Here is a 17,706-nt window from a genome sequence, read left to right as displayed (position 1 = left end):
TACGCTTTCATATATTTTATAAAACGTCTTTTATTAAATAACTTTGAGGAAGTAATTGCTGGGAGGCCTACAAAAGAGTCACAGAAAACCACTTTGATTTGTATAGTAGAATATCTTTATGATGAAATGCATTGGAACGAATATTCGAGAACAAGAAGTAGGTCACCTGTAAGACGTAGGGAGGGACATTACTCATTAGGGAGAGAAAGGGAATTGGAATTTTCTGGCTGCACTTTTGTGTATGGAATTTCTTAATATCTGCGAAGCGTCTGATACTATGTTATAATGTTCAGCTAATGTTTTGATTGGGTTTCATTTAAATTTGAGTACGTTCCTAGGGATTTAAGTGTATAGATTACTTTAGTCAATACCGTTAATTACTGACAAAAAGATGCCAGTGTGCTGTCCTTTACGCGTAGCCGTTATATGTTCGAGTAATATGAACAGAAGCATGGAAGCCCATGCGTTTTTGAGGTTTGTAATTTACAAATTAGGTATAATAGTAGCAAGATACGTCTCGTGATTTTGAGCCAATGTGTTTAATGGCGTCGATTGCGTAATAGTTCCTTTAAGGGATTTGAGGTTGAAATAATAAATTTATTACAAAAGTGTTTAGAGATTGATTTCCACAGGCTCTTAATTTCGTTGTTCATGTTTATGTTTAAATAGACTCTTTTTATGATATTGCTTTGATTTTGTACAGCAAAAAGGGCTTCTTGGTGAAATCGTTTGGTACTGGAGACAAAGTAAAGCTTCCTGGAACAGCCCCAGACAAACCTAATTGTTATGAATTCGGAGTGACATACGAAGAAATATATCAAGATCTTCTCCTCAAAGATAAATCTTTGTATCCTTTGACACCTGCTAATGAAATTAGGAAAAATGAATACCTCCTCGGATTTTTTTTTTTATTTAATTTCACTCATAAAATTTGACAGTGATGTGTACTATTTTCACGAGTGATTGGTGACTGATCGTATGTTTCCTTTGCTCTCGCTCACATGTTTTGTTTTATAGGTCAAGGCTGCTGAAATGCGGTGGCTGGTTCGTGGGAACTTCGACACCACGTTGGCCACAGTCATCCAGCTGTTCTGGCAGACGTTATAATTAAGTTTACCTATTTCTATTTTAAAATTTTATTCTTAGTATAAATTTTTACTTAGTATAGCATTACATGAGATCATGTATTGCATCAATAAAAAAAAAGTCTGTGAATAATATCTTATAATTTATTTTACAGAACACCTGTACTGCATTAAGAGGGTTGGGTGACTGCTGGTTTGTATGGTACTACATCAATACACATGGCAGAAATGTAGAGCTCAAAATTCCAAAGCGACATTTTCTGTTAACATATTTACACTGCGAAACACGTAATCTGCCTGTGTGTGCTCATGCATGAACTGTTTTCTTTGTGGGATTGGGATTAGGGTTTCTCACGTGAAGTGACTTGCTTTTATGGGAAAATGCTTACGTTTAAGTGAGTAAACTTAAAACAGTTGAGCAAGAAGACAGTTGACATTTAAGCATATAAAATTGGTAATCAACTGATATACGTAACAGCAAGGGCAAGTAATGTAATCTAAATATGCACACACATTAAACAAGAAAATACTGCTTATATAAGTGTGAACAGTATCAAACTTGGATACAAATTGATAATCGTGTCGGACATGTTTGAGATGCATCATTTAACTGGAATGCTAAAAACATAGGATTCTACAGTGTAATTAATTGAAGATGAAGCTAGTTATGTAGAGCCTATATTCAGAAAACATATTAACACTTTTGGCGTTATTTTTCTCAGTGGTATGAACGGCAGAGAGAGTGTGTGTGTGTGTGTGTGTGTGTGTGTGTGTGTGTGTGTGTGTGTGTGTGTGTGTGTGTGTGTGTGTGTGTGTGCGGGCGGGCGCGCGGACTACTATTAGTTATATGGTAACGATATTTTATAATCGGTTGAGGCTTTCGCTGTCTTCAGTTATCTGTAGTAAGATAGGTGAGATGCGGATCGGAGAGATTTTGGTTTTTATTGATGCTGCTAAATCTGATTTGGGCAGAGTATACTGTACTGTGGACAACTCCCAGCAGGTGGTACGTTAAAAACAATTCAGCTGAATTCACCCACATGAACATATTCTGCTTCTTGTGTTCATCTAGTCACTGCAAAGGATCAGATTGTGGTGCGTGAATGCATAAGGCATATTCCCAGTTTAGTTGCGTCCAAGAAAATCGATGTTTTGCTGTGGCAAGATTTAGTGCAAAACACAGGTATTGAAGCGAACACTGTAATTCAGTTGACAAATATGAAAAGACCCACAGGGAGTTTTGTTTGTGGTACAGAGTGGCATGGTAGAAGAGTAGAAACTGTTGGATTGAGATTTGTGTTAAATTACAGTATTGTATTCATGTGCAGGAAAGCATTTATCTGTAGTAGTAACACCTTGTTAAGAAGAGGTAGAGATCCAGGAGAAAGTATTGAAGCTAAAGTATTATTTTTAAAATCCAGGGTGTTCTAATAGAGAACTGTTTTGTTGTATGTGGGGATTAGATTTTCATTTTAGGATAAAAATAAGCTATCTCAGTTCAATTTTATGAAAACTAGGTGCCATTATTTTGAAATATCTAGTGTATTCAAGGAGGACATAGTTCATTGTTGCAAGGCAAAATTACTTTGTGGTAATTAGTGTCTCAAGAATTTTTAGTGGGCAGTTGAATCAGTGTCACTTTAGGTCTTGTATTTGTAGGGAGCAGGATGAAAGCAAATGTGTGCAGTTTATTTATTAGTAGTTTGACAATGGAAAAAAATGTTAGCTTAAGGTAGAGGTAAAGATGTCATTCTTGTAGACACAAGTGGGATCCATGGTCTCCTGAAATGTGTGAAGATAGCTGCTAGTCATTAAATAAAAGAAATATATTGTTGTTAAAAGTGCTTATGACTTTATTGTGCATGTGGTTAATGAGAAGTTTCCGCATTTCTGGTAAAATGCAGTTGTAGCTGATGAGTGTGCAAGCAGTATGATTATATGAATTGCTCAAATTGAAATTAGGTTGAACAGTTTAAACTATTTAAGCATTGGAAATGCAGTGAAGCAGCTACAAGCAGTAATTGAAGAGGTGACACCCAACTCATATGTTACTTAGTGTTGTGCACTCGTCCAATATGTCATTGGTGGTGATAGTGCTAACTAACTTTGGGAAGATTATTGTAAAAATGTTTTATCGAACATAGTTTTCTCTGTTTTGAAAAATTCTTAATTGTCAGTACTGTTGTTTCATCACTAGGCAGTGTCTCAAACATCAGATTTATATTACATCAACAACTCCTGATAAGTTTTGCAGAACCTGGTAGGATGAAGGCTATGAAAATAGAAAAACATTTTTATATTTCTGGGTATTAGATACCCCTAAAAAAAATTGCTCATTTCAGGTTCTATATTGTGGTTATCAGTAACAATTGAATGGTTTAAAACATTGTTCAAAAAAACTCAAAGCTGTAAAGGTGATTGTGCATTCCTCTCTCCCAATGAGAATTAAAAGCTGATAAACTTGTTTTTAGTAGTTATGAAAATTGTTGGTTATGCAATTCGTCTACTGAGATGTGGAATATACGCTGTAATGGTTGACTGCCTTTTCACTCATACCATGCTGAATCCTTGAATCATCAGTGAGCCTAGTTAGTGAATGTAACACACACTTCATGTTGGTACCCCTTACAAACATATACTCCAGTGAAATATTTGCTGGTAGCTCTGTGGCTTGTTAAAATTCTTTGGTAATGTAATGGAAAGCAACCATTTTGACATAAGATTAACGTAGTCCATAATTTAATGTGTAACAGTCTAATCAATGATATTGATCTGTTCTGAGCTTCTTGTGTGAAAAGTACAGATTTAACTTTAAAAAATATGCCAGTTATTTGAGAGGGGAAAGAGAGGAAGTACCTCAGCTGTCAAGAGATGAATCTGAATGGAATTAAGTCAAAAGTAACAATATACAGTTGTGTATGAAATGAGTACATGGATCAAAAGACAAGCGGAGAGGCAAGCAGCCTGAAATAAAGCAGGAGTAATGTGTGCATGAAATTTGGCTTTTATTTATATACAGTGAGGAAATGATGAGATTGGCATTTGCGGATAGTAATAGTGTTTAAAAAAGGAGTGATTGTTCTCAAAGCAAATCTGCTAAGGCACCCAACCCCTTCCCCTGTATGTTAGAAATAGGTGTAGACTTGACTGAAAAATGGTGTAACACTTTAGAGAACGTTTGGTTAAGCTTTTTAGAAAGTGGTTATGAAGTATACTGCTGTATGGGAAATAGTTGCTGGAAATATGTTCACTAGGTTTAAGTGGTTACTGCAGTGCAGACAGAAATGTGTGTAGTAACTTTCACATGAGAGGCGGAGCAGCTAAAGAATGTACCTGTCTTTCTGCATTAAAAGAACTGTGCCCTTTAGTGAGGTAGACTATTTGATTTTAGTGTTTCTGCTGTAGATTTGGGAAAGGAAAGGGGGGGGGGAGGAGGAGGCATGGCAATAAGTATCTCTCTTAGGTAAGAGTGAACCTGAAAACTCAGATGGATGTTGCTTTATTTGAAATATTGGGGGCCATTTACAAACTGATTAGATTAATATGTGGAAACTTTGTTGATGTGGTTGGAACAACTTTGGCAGCTCCATCCAGAATGGTGAGAGTTAGAGAATGCACCATAGCTATATAAATGAGAAATTATCACAGGTGATGCAGCTCCAGTGTTGGCACATCTAGGTTAATGATAAACAAACTTCAGTTCAGAGTGTGTGTGTGTGTGTGTGTGTGTGTGTGTGTGTGTGTGTGTGTGTGTGTGTGTGTGTGTGGAGGGGGGGGAGAGAGAGAGAGAGAGAGAGAGAGAGAGAGAGAGAGACTGACTGACTAAATCATCCAAGGGCTGCAGTTTGAAGGGTTGTCTGAGTGGTGACTGCTGGAACATTCATGACATGATAAAAGTGGAAAATTATTTGGTTGGAAAAGGTAGAGAGAACAGCAGTAAAGGAGACTGCAGAGGGGAAATTGTTCATGTATTTTAACACAATAGCTCCCTCGAGGCTGCCAGTAGTCTCAGCAGAACCTCACATCTGATGCCATGGCGTCTTGTGATAAAATGTCCATAACTATCCATGCGGCAGTCAGTGTGTTAATCGTGTGGAGTGGGAGGCCTGGGGTATAGTGATGGAAGTGGATGTGGGGCTGTATCATGTTGCATTTGAGAACATAGAAACTAGTCAACAAAAATGCAGTCTCAAGTGTAGAAATAGCAAACAACACAGATTCCCCAACTGATTCAGGTTTAACTAATGAATATAAAAGGTAAATGATGCTATATAGTGAAATCAGTTTTCAGAAGGATCAGGAACTTTAATTTTAATGGCAATTGGCTAATTTAATGAGACAAGGTTAAAGACCTCCCGAGGCATAAAGTAAAACTCTTTAGTACAATTGCTGATGGGAATAAGTGGACTAGAAGAGGAAAAGGAGTTAAATATTATTAAATTCTGTGGCTGTGAAGTAACAGTTATTACAAAGCATTAAACAAACCATGTAGAAATGATCGCCCAACGTGGCAACACATATCAAGGTTATATTGAACTGTCAGCTTCTGAATCTCACGAAAACCACTAAAATTTCATAGCAGTTGTTGTATAAAATATATTAATCAAAGTTTTCATGCTGTTGCCTGGTCCCATACAATTGACACTGAATATGACCTGCTGTAAGTGGTGGTGTAGCTTTGGTGAAATGAATGGAGTTTTGACAGTTCAGTTTTTTGGGGGGGGGGGGGGGTGTTGAGGGGGAGGCTTCAAGATGTTGCTTTGTTATTGGGGGGGGGGGGCAGGGAGGTAGAGGGACTGAAATAGTCATGGTAGAAGGAACTGGCTTAAATACTAAACTTTTTAATGTGCTTTATATTTAGAGCTGGGTTAGCTACTTTTCAGTATTTTGGTTGTGTTAGGGAACATGTAAACTTTCATTGCCCCCTCTTGTCCTAAAATTTCACAGATAATGTGACTTATGTTGCTTCAAATGGTGTAGATACTTAAATGACATGCTGTTAGTATTAACTGTTTCTTGGTGAGATAAATAATCTGATCTCCTATCATTACAAGTGCCTGAGTAAGTTTTTAGAAATTGTACACATGAAATGGTTAGTTAGAAAACAGCCTATCCATTGTGAACACTGACAAATACAAATGAAATAAGAGGATTGCAGTTTCAGAACCAAGGAATCCTTTTCTATTCCAACGAAGGAAAAGGCAGAGAGGGAAGGGAAATAAGCGATTATTTTAAAGCAAAAGCTAAACATTAGACTCGGTATGGAAAGAATGATTTGACAGAAGTGAAATTTGTAGTGGACTGCACAAGATAAGTTTGAGAATGGGAGGGAGGGAGGGAGGGAGGGAGGGAGGGAGGGAAGGAAGGAAGGGGGGGGGGGGTGTCCAAACAGAATTCTTTGTGAGGTAACAATTAAGTTAGAGATAAGAATGGGGAAATTCTAAAAGGCATTCAACACTTAATAGGTGAATAATGACGATGATGTGATCATACAGAATATCTTTCCAGAAGTGGTAGTGGATCTTTGGCTGACAGAACCAAACACACGGAATATTTAACAGAGACTGATGTAACAATGGGTATGCCTCAGGAAAGTGAAATCTGGCAACATACATAAACAGTTCATGAGGTAGGGTCAACAGAAATGTCAGATTATGCACTAGCAATGCTGTTTACAGGACAGAACCATCCTCAGATGGTTGTAAGGTAATGCAGATATTTCCATTTGGTGTAGTCATTGTCAGCTGTCTTTAAATGTGGGTAAATGTGAGGTAATATCCTTGATTTTGAGTTAGAACCCGTTAAAATTCAGTTACTAGATTAATACTAAAGATCAGGTGGTATCGTGTTCTAAGTGGTATGGAATGAGCAACACACACAGTTACCATGGGGGAAGGAGAATTGAAGACTTAGGTTTATTGGACAGTACTGTACATTCATAAAGTAAATAGTATAGGGAAATTTTATATGGCCAATTTGAAAGTATTGGTGGTATGTTAAAAGTCCTTATCAAGTGGTGGTGATAGACATGGAACAAATTTGTAGATGCACTGCTAACAAGGGAACCTCCCCATCGCACCACCCTCATATTTAGTTATAAGTTGGCACAGTAGATAGGCCTTGAAAAACTGAACACAGATCAATCGAGAAAACAAGAAGAAGTTGTGTGCAACTATGAAAAAAGTAAGCAAAATATACAAACTGAGTAGTCCATGTGGAAGATAGGCGACATCAAGGACTGTCTAAGCTTAGAAGCGCCGTGGTCCCGTGGTTAGCATGCGCCGCTGCAAAAGTAGAGGTCCTTGGTTCAAGTCTTCCCTGGTGTGAAAATTTTACGTTCTTTATTTTCATAAAGCTATGATCTGTCCGTTCGTTCACTGACGTCTCTGTTCACTGTAATAAGTGTCCGTTCGTTCACTGACGTCTCTGTTCACTGTAATAAGTTTAGCGCCTGTGTTTTGCGACCGAACCGCAAAATCGTGCGATTGTTGTTGAAGTCGCGAGCTATATTTGCTGGATTCATATTGCCCACAGAATACATCTCACGTATTTAATGCACTCTCGTCCAAAGTAGTGAACAGTCAACTGCCAGCCAGGGAGCCTCGTTAGCAGGAATACTCTCTCTTCTGTGCGCTGTAGTCGACTGACATCGTGTGTTTCGATGTTTGTTTAGGTGTGGCGTCCTCATACTACGGGACAGTTACCTCGCATCGGACGGACGGATAATAATTGTCTGAAAATAAAAAATTAAACTTTTCAGTCGATGGACGACTTGAACCAAGGACCTCTCGTTCCGCAGCCACTCACGCTAACCACGGGACCACGGCGCTCATGAGGTCACAATGCCCTTGAAGTTGCCTATGTTGCAAATTGACTACTCAGTTTGTATATTTTGCTTATTTTTTCATAGTTCCACACAACTTCTTCCTGTTTTCTCGATTGATCTGCATTCAGTTTTTCAAGGCCTATCCACTGTGCCAACTTATAACTAAATCTGAGGGGGGTGCGATGGGGAGGTTCCCTTGTAAGATTGTGGCAGGTCAATATAGCTTCTGTGGGAGAGTATCAGAGATGCTCGGGGAACTTGAATGCAAGTTTTTAAATGAACACACTGCCACTCACCTGCATTGTACTTTAATTAATTTTGATACAGGTTTCAGCCTTTTATGCCATTGTTTGTCACAAGCTCAATAACGTGAGAATGGCATAGAAGGCTGAACCTGGGTCATAATTAAATAAACAACAATACAGTCAAATAGCAGTGTGTTCATTTAAAAAACTATTGTACGAGTGTTGCTCAGCAACATCAAAAATTGTTTAATGCAAGCCTTAGGGAGAAATATAATATTCTTGTGAAATCCTGTTTGGATATCTCGAGAAAATCAGTATTTTAGGAAGTGTGTGCAGCAGTTAACGCTGCTACCGTATACCTCACAAGGATTTTCAGATAAAGATAGTATGGGACACACTGAGGCATTGAATAGGACGAAATCGCCGATACCGGTGTAAAGCACCTATCTCCAGGCACTGTACCATTGCTTATGGATTATATTTGTAGAAGTAGAAAGTATAAGAAATACAGATGAGGTGGAAAATTGAAACATATCCAAACAGGAGCTGTCTAATGACCTCATTGTTGACAGTATGTTAAACCCTAATCCTTTTAGAGAAGGGAAAAAAAAGGCAGTGGGGGGAGTGCCAGAAATAGAAAAGAGATGGTAATGAGGAGGGAACAAGATACTTGTCTTAGTTGGTAGGACACAGAGAAAAAGAGGGCAAAGTGTGACCAGGTGAGGTATGAGCAAGAAAAATGAATTGCTTCAGTATTCAGATACGAAGCAGGAAATCTGTGTCCCTGCTGTTAAATAGTGGAGTGCATATATTTCCTAATACTGCATGCTTGTCAATTCCCTTTTATGAGCAGAGAACTTTACGGTCATTATGAAACACACAATGACTGAATGCAAGCAATGCGTAGTTATAGTGCGTTGTAGTGTGTGCCCTGTGGTAGAACAGTTGAAGTGAGTGCTTCACGATACTAGGTGTCCAGATGATCACAGGTGAGAACTTGCTTCCCAGCATGGTTCATACCTTTTAACATCTTGGTATTATCTTCTGGAGATCTCTCCACAATTGATACCACTGCTCAATGTTGACAGAGGTGTGTCAAGTTGTTTAGTGGACATACCAAGGTCACGCATGAGAATGTGGACAAACTTTGAGAATGGTAACTGATTTTGCAAGGGCTAAAAATAATAAACTGTACTTTTAAAAAGTACATCATATGACATTTGTAGATTGTACCTGCCATCAGAAATGTTTATTTTTGACAGTTGGGTGCCCAGGATGAGATTAAGAAAAAAAAGTACAGCAGTGATTTTGCTGACCAGCAATAGAGTTAGAGATAAGAATATAAGTATTTGAGGAACTGTGAGGAGAAGTAATAGTAGGGTGACAAATTGAAACTGTGGGAGGAAAGGGGGTGATGAAAAAAGAGGTAGCCAGAAAAAGGGATTTAACAAAAAGAGCAATAAGGCATTTTTATGCACAGTATACCAATACCATATGTGCATCGTGGGTAATTTAGTGGGTTTGATTATTTTAGGTGCTTATGGTTAGAATAATGACAAGGTGGGTTGAAATTCACTGTTTACATCAGGTAAAGAGAATAGCCTTAACAGAATGATGGATTCTCTCAACTTCATTTTTGCTTGTAGTGCACCCCCCTCCCTCTCTCTCTCTCTCTCTCTCTCTCTCTCTCTCTCTCTCTCTCTCTCTCTCTCTCTCTCTCTCTCTCTCCCCCTCCCTCCCTCCTCCTCATTTTCCTTTCTATTCCTGTCTTTCTATTGCTTTGTATCTTATTTCCTTTTGACTTGGTATTGTGCATGCAGTACACTATTCTGATGACCATAGTTCCAAAATGATCTATGCCACTTTGATCAATCATATTTCGAAAAAATGAGGAAATAGAGAAAGGTGTGTTTTGTGGCATAATGTATCTGTAGCCTGCAGGATATCTACTTTGTTGCACTTGTTCTGCATCTGCATTACTCTTGTTTAGACATCCAAAACTCATTCTCATTTTGACAACTCCAGTTTTCTTGAACCTCCTGCATCACTTTATGATTGTGGGAGGTGATAGTGGCATGCTTCTGTAAAGTGTCCAGTATCTCTGCTATACATGGGTGTAAAATTTTGTCTCTCTTAACCGTTCACAAATGGCACTATCTCCTGGGGAGAGGCCAGTTTTGTTGATCTACCCTGGAAAGAAAGAAAGAGAGAGAGAGAGAGAGAGAGAGAGAGAGAGAGAGAGAGTGTGCTAGCTTTAGATGTGTGATAATATTATGCTGCGAACACCACCTTTCTACCTATCCAGTTTCTGAACTACAGGGTTATTACAAATGATTGATGCGATTTCACAGCTCTACAATAACTTTATTATTTGAGATATTTTCACAATGCTTTGCGCACACATACAAAAACTCAAAAAGTTTTTTTAGGCATTCACAAATGTTCGGCAGACATCAAGCCGATAATCAAGTTCCTCCCACACTCGGCGCAGCATGTCCCCATCAATGAGTTCGAAAGCATCGTTGATGCAAGCTCGCAGTTCTGGCACGTTTCTTGGTAGAGGAGGTTTAAACACTGAATCTTTCACATAACCCCACAGAAAGAAATTGCATGGCGTTAAGTCGGGAGAGCGTGGAGGCCATGACATGAATTGCTGATTATGATCTCCACCACGACCGATCCATCGGTTTTCCAATCTCCTGTTTAAGAAATGCCGAACATCATGATGGAAGTGCGGTGGAGCACCATCCTGTGGTACGTTTAGCTCCCTGCTTGCTTTATTCGTCGACTTCCGCGGGCTATGCATGAAACTTGCCCGCACGCGTTCAACCGTTTCTTCGCTCACTGCAGGCCGACCCGTTGATTTCCCCTTACAGAGGCATCCAGAAGCTTTAAACTGTGCATACCATCGCCGAATGGAGTTAGCAGTTGGTGGATCTTTGTTGAACTTCGTCCTGAAGTGTTGTTGCACTGTTTTGACTGACTGATGTGAGTGCGTTTCAAGCATGACATACGCTTTCTTGGCTCCTGTCGCCATTTTGTCTCACTGCGCTCTCGAGCGCTCTGGCGGCAGAAACCTGAAGTGCGGCTTCAGCCGAACAAAACTTTATGAGTTTTTCTACGTATCTGTAGTGTGTCGTGACCATATGTCAATGAATGGAGCTACAGTGAATTTATGAAATCGCTTCAATCATTTGTAATAGCCCTGTATATTGATCAAAGTTGTGAAGATCATTTTGGAACACCCTGTATTGCTTTGTTTTTCAATCCTGTTTGTTGTGTTGACTGTAGAGAGAGAAAAAGGGGGAGAACAGCACAATAGAGGTGGTGCTCTTGGAAAACTGAGAAAGGAGAGCTTTTATCCTGTTGACACATTTTTCACATTTTGCTTTAAATATATGATATATTGTTACGTTTCATTGCTCATTAGGTAATTCGTAATGTTCTGTCATTGTGTAATGGCTGATTTATTTGTGGTAGGAATTTTCAATTTTGAGTGAAAAAATTAAATTCCTTTTTTTTTAATGTCTGTCAGGTTAAAAAAATGAGGATCCAACATGTCAAATAAACTGACATATCCTCACATAATTAAACCAGAAGTGTCAGTTTGCAGCACTAGTTTTTATTTTTATTCATATTTTATTTTGTTTTTTATTCCTCTTCAAAGAAAGGATATCTTTTTGTGTCATAAGGTTCAGGAATATGTCTGTCTTAGAGTAATTGCCCCACTAATTGTAAGTGCTGAATGGAATTATATCTCAATGACAGACTGCTGCTCACCTTATTGCTCTTGAATGTAATTAAAGGCAGGAGTTAACTTAAACTTGATAGTGAGCAAGGTGATCCAGTGATGAAGACACTTTTTTCTGCACAGAGTCACGGTGAGGGAGGGCTGTGTGAACAAGAGAGGACCAGTCAAAACTAATTCTCTCTCTCTCTCTCTCTCTCTCTCTCTCTCTCTCTCTCTCTCTCTCTCTCTGTGTGTGTGTGTGTGTGTGTGTGTGTGTGTGTGTGTGTGTGTGTGTGTGTGTGTGTGTGTGTGTGAGGGGGGGGGGGGTTAAGTAAGATTAAGATTAGAATGTTAGAATGGAATGAGTCGGGAAAGGAGGATAATGGTATGGGAGTGGATGAAGGATTGTTGCATGTTGGAATGTGCTGGATGAACACGATTCTCTCTCTCTCTCTCTCTCTCTCTGTCTGTCTGTCTGTCTGTCTCTCTCTCTGTGTGTGTGTGTGTGTGTGTGTGTGTGTGTGTGTGTGTGTGTGTGTGTGTGTGAGAGAGAGAGAGAGAGAGAGAGAGAGAGAGAGAGAGAGAGAGAGACCTATGGATAGGTGACCCACAAGAGAGCTGTTAAATGTACTGAATGGCAAACATTCTTAATGTTTCAAGTATACCCTTACTCAAATTTATTGTGGCCATTGATTGAGATGACTTGGTAATGTCACACATTGCCCTTCATTTGCTGGAGTGAGATTCAATCATTCATGATATCTTCAATAAGCTGACTGACATGGTTATAACTCATGTTGAGTAGGCTTGATGTGAGGATGAAGTCTTTAAGTGGTGTGTCACACATAATGTGTGGTGGTTTCTCCATCCAGAGTAGTGTTTCCCCTCCAGCCAATCTGTATGATCTGCTGGCCATTTACCACCACTCCTGATCCCCATCCCACACTCTGTGGTCTTAAACACCAGTGAGTTGCAGGGCACATTGTGCAGTGTTGCTCGCACATTGCACAGCTGCAACTGGCATGGGGGGTACTCCAGTGCTATCTAGGTATTGCCAGATAAGCACTTGATGTTACTGAGCAATTCCTCCTGGAGGGCTGCAGTAATTGTGGGCACATACAGCCACACAATAATAGTGACTGCAATCTTGTTAAAGTGGTGAACAGCTTCATTAAAAGAAAATATGACACCCACACATGTTAAATATGTAAATAAACTTAAGACGTGGCTTTGTATGTCTCAAGTAAAAAGTCACTTTGGACTGAAGGTATGATAGCTTACTGTAGAAAGTAGGACTGAGAAAGTAGGACTGAGAAAGTGAATGGATCAGCCTGAAGATCAACTTGAACACTACATTGCTTTATGTACGTGGTCGTACTATAAAAGGTTCACCATTGCCTTCCTCGAATCTTTAAACTGACTTACCAGTGTAGTTATAGGTTAATCTACAGTTTAATATTGTCTCCAAACAGTGGCGAAATGATGCATTTATCACATAAATAAATCTTGTCAGAAGTGATAGGGGAATGACAGATAAGTCATAGTCTGCCGACCCACAATTTGAGTATGGCATCGATTAAATTAGTGTTTGTTTATTGAAGAAAAAAATACAGTGAATGACTGAAGGAAATATGTGTTCTCCTCGTGTTATTGGGTTTGTTCCTTGTAAGCTCTGCAAAGCAAGTCCATAGGTTTCCATATGTCCTGCTTAACTTCTTAGGTTGTATTTCTCAATCAGTATGGAAGCATTAGTTTTTTTATCTTGTCTGTGATGGATCTTGTACTTTTTTGTTTCTTTGTTGGACATGTCTTATTTATGAGTGCAAAGTTGGTAATGAAGCACCACAAATAAACAACTGCTATCTGCATAAACTCAAAGTATTAATGATGAGAGTCCACAGAAGTGAAGAGGTAATCGAGTCAGCTGGTCCCACAGGTGCAAAACATCATCTCATTTTTCATTGTTTAAAAGGAGCTAACAATTTCGGCGCTTCTGTGCACTAGATGTGATACATGTCCCATACAGCATCTTCGTAAGCAAATCTCGTAGGAGTCAACTTATACCAATTAAAGGATTGTGTGGACATGATATTGTCAACAATCATTGTGCAGCTTTTTAAATGAATGTGGTAACCAAGTTGGCTTCTCCATATGATAGCCAGTGCTATATGGTCACCAAGGGTAAAGTCGGATTTGGCACTTTAGCAGTAGTATCAACCCGGATTTTTCGATCTGCATTTTAACTTGCCATTCACCTTTTAGTGCTGTGGAAATTAACTAGCACCACAGTTGGAGGGACATGCAAGTCAGCGAAGTAGAGTCCAAAAGTAATTTCTTTGACTACATCATCAGTGTGGCCAGTGCCATTTGCTACATCACCACCTTTCCACAAAAACACAAATTTGCTAGGTTCATGACTAGCATGCCCATTTTTAATACTTTTATAGAAAGGCCAATTTAGGTGAAACATTATTCTCAGCTTTAGGAATTGAAGGTGTCTTTTTTAGGAAAGGAAAAAGGAACCTGTTATTCCCAAAACTTTGATGTACTATTTGTATCAGCAGTACTGGGAGTTGTACCTACAATAACAAATCTGCGTCTTTCCCTGACTTATAGGCCTTGTGTTCAGTTGTGTGACCAATTTCCAATGGTGATATGATGTTGAGCATTGGTACAGGAAAGTGAATTACATGTACTTTTAAAACAATGGAAAATCTAGGATGGAATGTAACAATACCATGAAAAGGAAAGCTGCTACTCACCGTATAGCGGAGATGCTGAGTTCCAGATAGGCAGGACAAAATAAATAAAGTTTTCAGCCATTAATGTCTTTGTCAAACAAAAAAAAACAAAAGAAAAAACACACACACACACACACACACACACACACACACACACACACACACACACTCTCTCTCTCTGTGGTTTCAGTTGGCTGAGACTGCGGTCGTGTGTGTGTGTGTGTGTGTGTGTGTGTGTGTGTGTGTGTGTGTGCGCGCGCACGCGTATTATTGACAAAGGCCTTAATGGGTGAAAGCTTTATTTCTTTGTGACAGTCTTTTTGTTGTGCCTATCTGCGACTCAGCATCTCCACAATTTGGTGAGTAGTCCTTTTCATAATATTGTTACATGTACTTTTGAATGTCTGTGGGAACACATACACATGCACACCACCTCCCACAATTTCATTGTTCATCTCTTTCATCTTCTCTTTAGCTTAATTAATCAATATAGTTTCATGAGTTTCTTCATTTCCCTTTTTGTTTTGTACAAAGTTTGTTTGATGTTCTTCTCTGGGCCACAGATAATAGTTTCAACATATTAAAGTGGAAAATAGGGAGGTTCTGGAGTGATGTTGGCTTCTGTAAGTCATTAGTTACGTATTTCAAATTTTTTTATTGATAGAAATAACTTAATTTTGTAACGTAATGTGAGCCTTGGTAGATGTTTTGTTTGCTATAATGTGACAGCTGGTAGATGCTACGTTTGAAAATGCCTTGTGGCTTTTGTAAATTTAATGTGAGTGCAGAATGACTCATACTGCTATGAATAGGGTTGACAGTGTTAGAATTTTTTACCTTGAATCCCTAGACCTTTATCAGACTCCACATTCCCCCTTTAAAGCAATATATTATGGAAGGAGCCAATGATAGTTCAGACCGCAGGAAAAAAGGCCCTATGAACATGTATTCGGAAATGGGTTTTTGCCATGTTAGATGACGCTGATGAATGACTGTTCCTCTGACCATGTGCCATGCGTACCTTATGTGATTGATGCTGTGTTCTGTAAGCAGCAAAATGAGACTGTATTCATGCTGGGAACAAACCAAGGTGATGATTGTGTATGGCCAAGCAGATGAAGACTTGAGAGGCAGCACAACTATACCAAAACAAGTACCTTCACACATATCACACAACATTTCAAGCTGTTTTTGGGCATTTGTGTGATCATGGGTCCCTTCAGACAGATTAACGTGCAGGGAGCAGCAGGCTGTGCTTACACCAGATTTGGAAGACTGGGTTCTGTAGGATATTGAGACAAACCCTAGTACAAGCTCCAGTCAGGTGTCCTGCCAACATGATGTAAGCCAAAGTATGATTGTGTGTGTGCTGCATGACAATTGCTACTATCCCTATCACCTGCAACAAGTGCAAGGACTATAGCAGTGGACTTCACGATACGGGAAGGATCTTGTCAATTGTTTTTGCACCAGACCATCAAATTTATGGGATTTCTGTCATCAGTCCTCTTTACCAACAAGGTAATCTTTATCAGAAATGGCATCCTCAATCCTCATCTGCATGATCCTCATCTGCATGATCATCATCTGAGGTCTGTTCACAGTCTTGGAGGAATGGTTGAGGTGTCTCACATACTTGGGCCAATTGTTATTCCACACGGCTCAATGGAGGACCATACCTGGACTTCCTGTGGAATACTCTGTGGGCTGCTTGAGAATGTGCCTTTGGTGATATGACAGGTTATGTGGTTTAAGCATGATGGAGCACCACCCCATTTCTGCATTACAGTTTACCAACAGCTCAACAACGTGTTCCCCGGACGTTGGATATGACGCAGAGGTCCTGAAGCATGGCCTGCTAGATCACCACACTTAAACCCCCTGAATTTTTACTGCTGGGGGCAACTGACGAGTGTGGTGTATGCTGAATGGGTTTCTGACGTGTAAACACTTCAACAGTGTGTTTACAACACTTGTGACACTATTCGGAGAGGGGCCAGAACGTGTGAAAGAGTGCGCCAATCCGTGATGCAACATGTGAACGCATGCATTGCATTGCATGAAGGCCACTTTGAACACCTGTTGTGACGTAGATGTGAGACAGGTCTGTACCGTGTTCCGAGATGATTTGTTGTTATTGCAAGCACACTGTCCATTTCCAGACACATGTTCATAGGACCTTTTTTCCTCCATTTCCAATCAAATCAGGAAACCAGCCCTGTAGTTTGTCAGTTTTAAAAACGTTCTCCCTAGGTGCCTGCGTGAATTAAATAAGTCGGAGTTGGCAGGGAGCAGTTAGTGAGAGGTAATTTTGAAAACTTGTGAAGCAAGATATTTAGGAAATAATTATCAGTTAACCAGAAACAAAAATAGTGTAGACCAGAAGTAAAACTGTAACTGTGGGAAAGTTGGGCAAAATGGTGGAGTATAGTGGACAAACATTCTGGAGAAGAAATGGAAATAGTGCAGGCAAAACTTGTTTACTCAAGCAGGAGTCACACAATTGTTGCTCTGTAATTCTAGTTTCGGTCATGAACCATGTTATAATCGTATTACTGCCAATTGAATTAACATCTTTTTTAATAAAACCTCACATTTCAGTTTAGTTCATTATTGTGACAGAGTTGTGCTTTAAAATTATTTTTGTGCGGTGTCAATGTCTTCAGCAGTAGACCATCCTTAATATCATAAAAGTAAAGAACATTGCCTGCATTCAACTCTGTAGTAGTGCATGCTGACATTAAAAACTAGACAGTAGCTGCATACCAGCTGGTATAAGTTGTGGGTACTCCCTTCATGCTCTGCCTTTGGTGTGTGTGAAGCTAGTGATAAATCTGGATGAGGCAACCAAAGGCAAAACTGTCATGGAAGGTAAGAGGAGCACAACATGTGGGATGGATCACATTTTGGTACATAACATTCTGAGATCATAGTTGTTGTGTGGAAGTCATTCTGTTCATTTATACTGATATGTTTTAAATTATTTCTCATCCTTGTTCTGGTAGTAGCTAAGATAGCATAGGAGGTTGTTTGTGTTCCCCCAGATCAAGTAATGGTAAGAAAGCAGGCAGAGTATCTG

General features: G+C 39.4%; 1 protein-coding gene across 1 annotated transcript in view; it reads left to right on the top strand.

Moving 5' to 3' along the window:
• The first annotated feature begins 149 nt into the window (after window positions 1-149).
• LOC126426806 (RNA polymerase II subunit A C-terminal domain phosphatase SSU72) overlaps window positions 150-17,706 on the top strand; it is a 53,077-nt gene continuing 35,520 nt past the window's right edge. The window contains exons 1-2 of the mRNA XM_050088807.1: window positions 150-474; window positions 704-847. Of these exons, the coding sequence (XP_049944764.1) occupies window positions 392-474; window positions 704-847 (227 nt within the window). The 5' untranslated portion in view covers window positions 150-391. The remainder of the gene's footprint in view (window positions 475-703; window positions 848-17,706) is intronic.

Source organism: Schistocerca serialis, chromosome 11, assembly GCF_023864345.2.
Source record: "Schistocerca serialis cubense isolate TAMUIC-IGC-003099 chromosome 11, iqSchSeri2.2, whole genome shotgun sequence".
Lineage (NCBI taxonomy): Eukaryota > Metazoa > Arthropoda > Insecta > Orthoptera > Acrididae > Schistocerca > Schistocerca serialis.
Note: the sequence above shows the minus strand (reverse complement) of the source record. Positions and strands in the feature narration are given on the sequence as shown.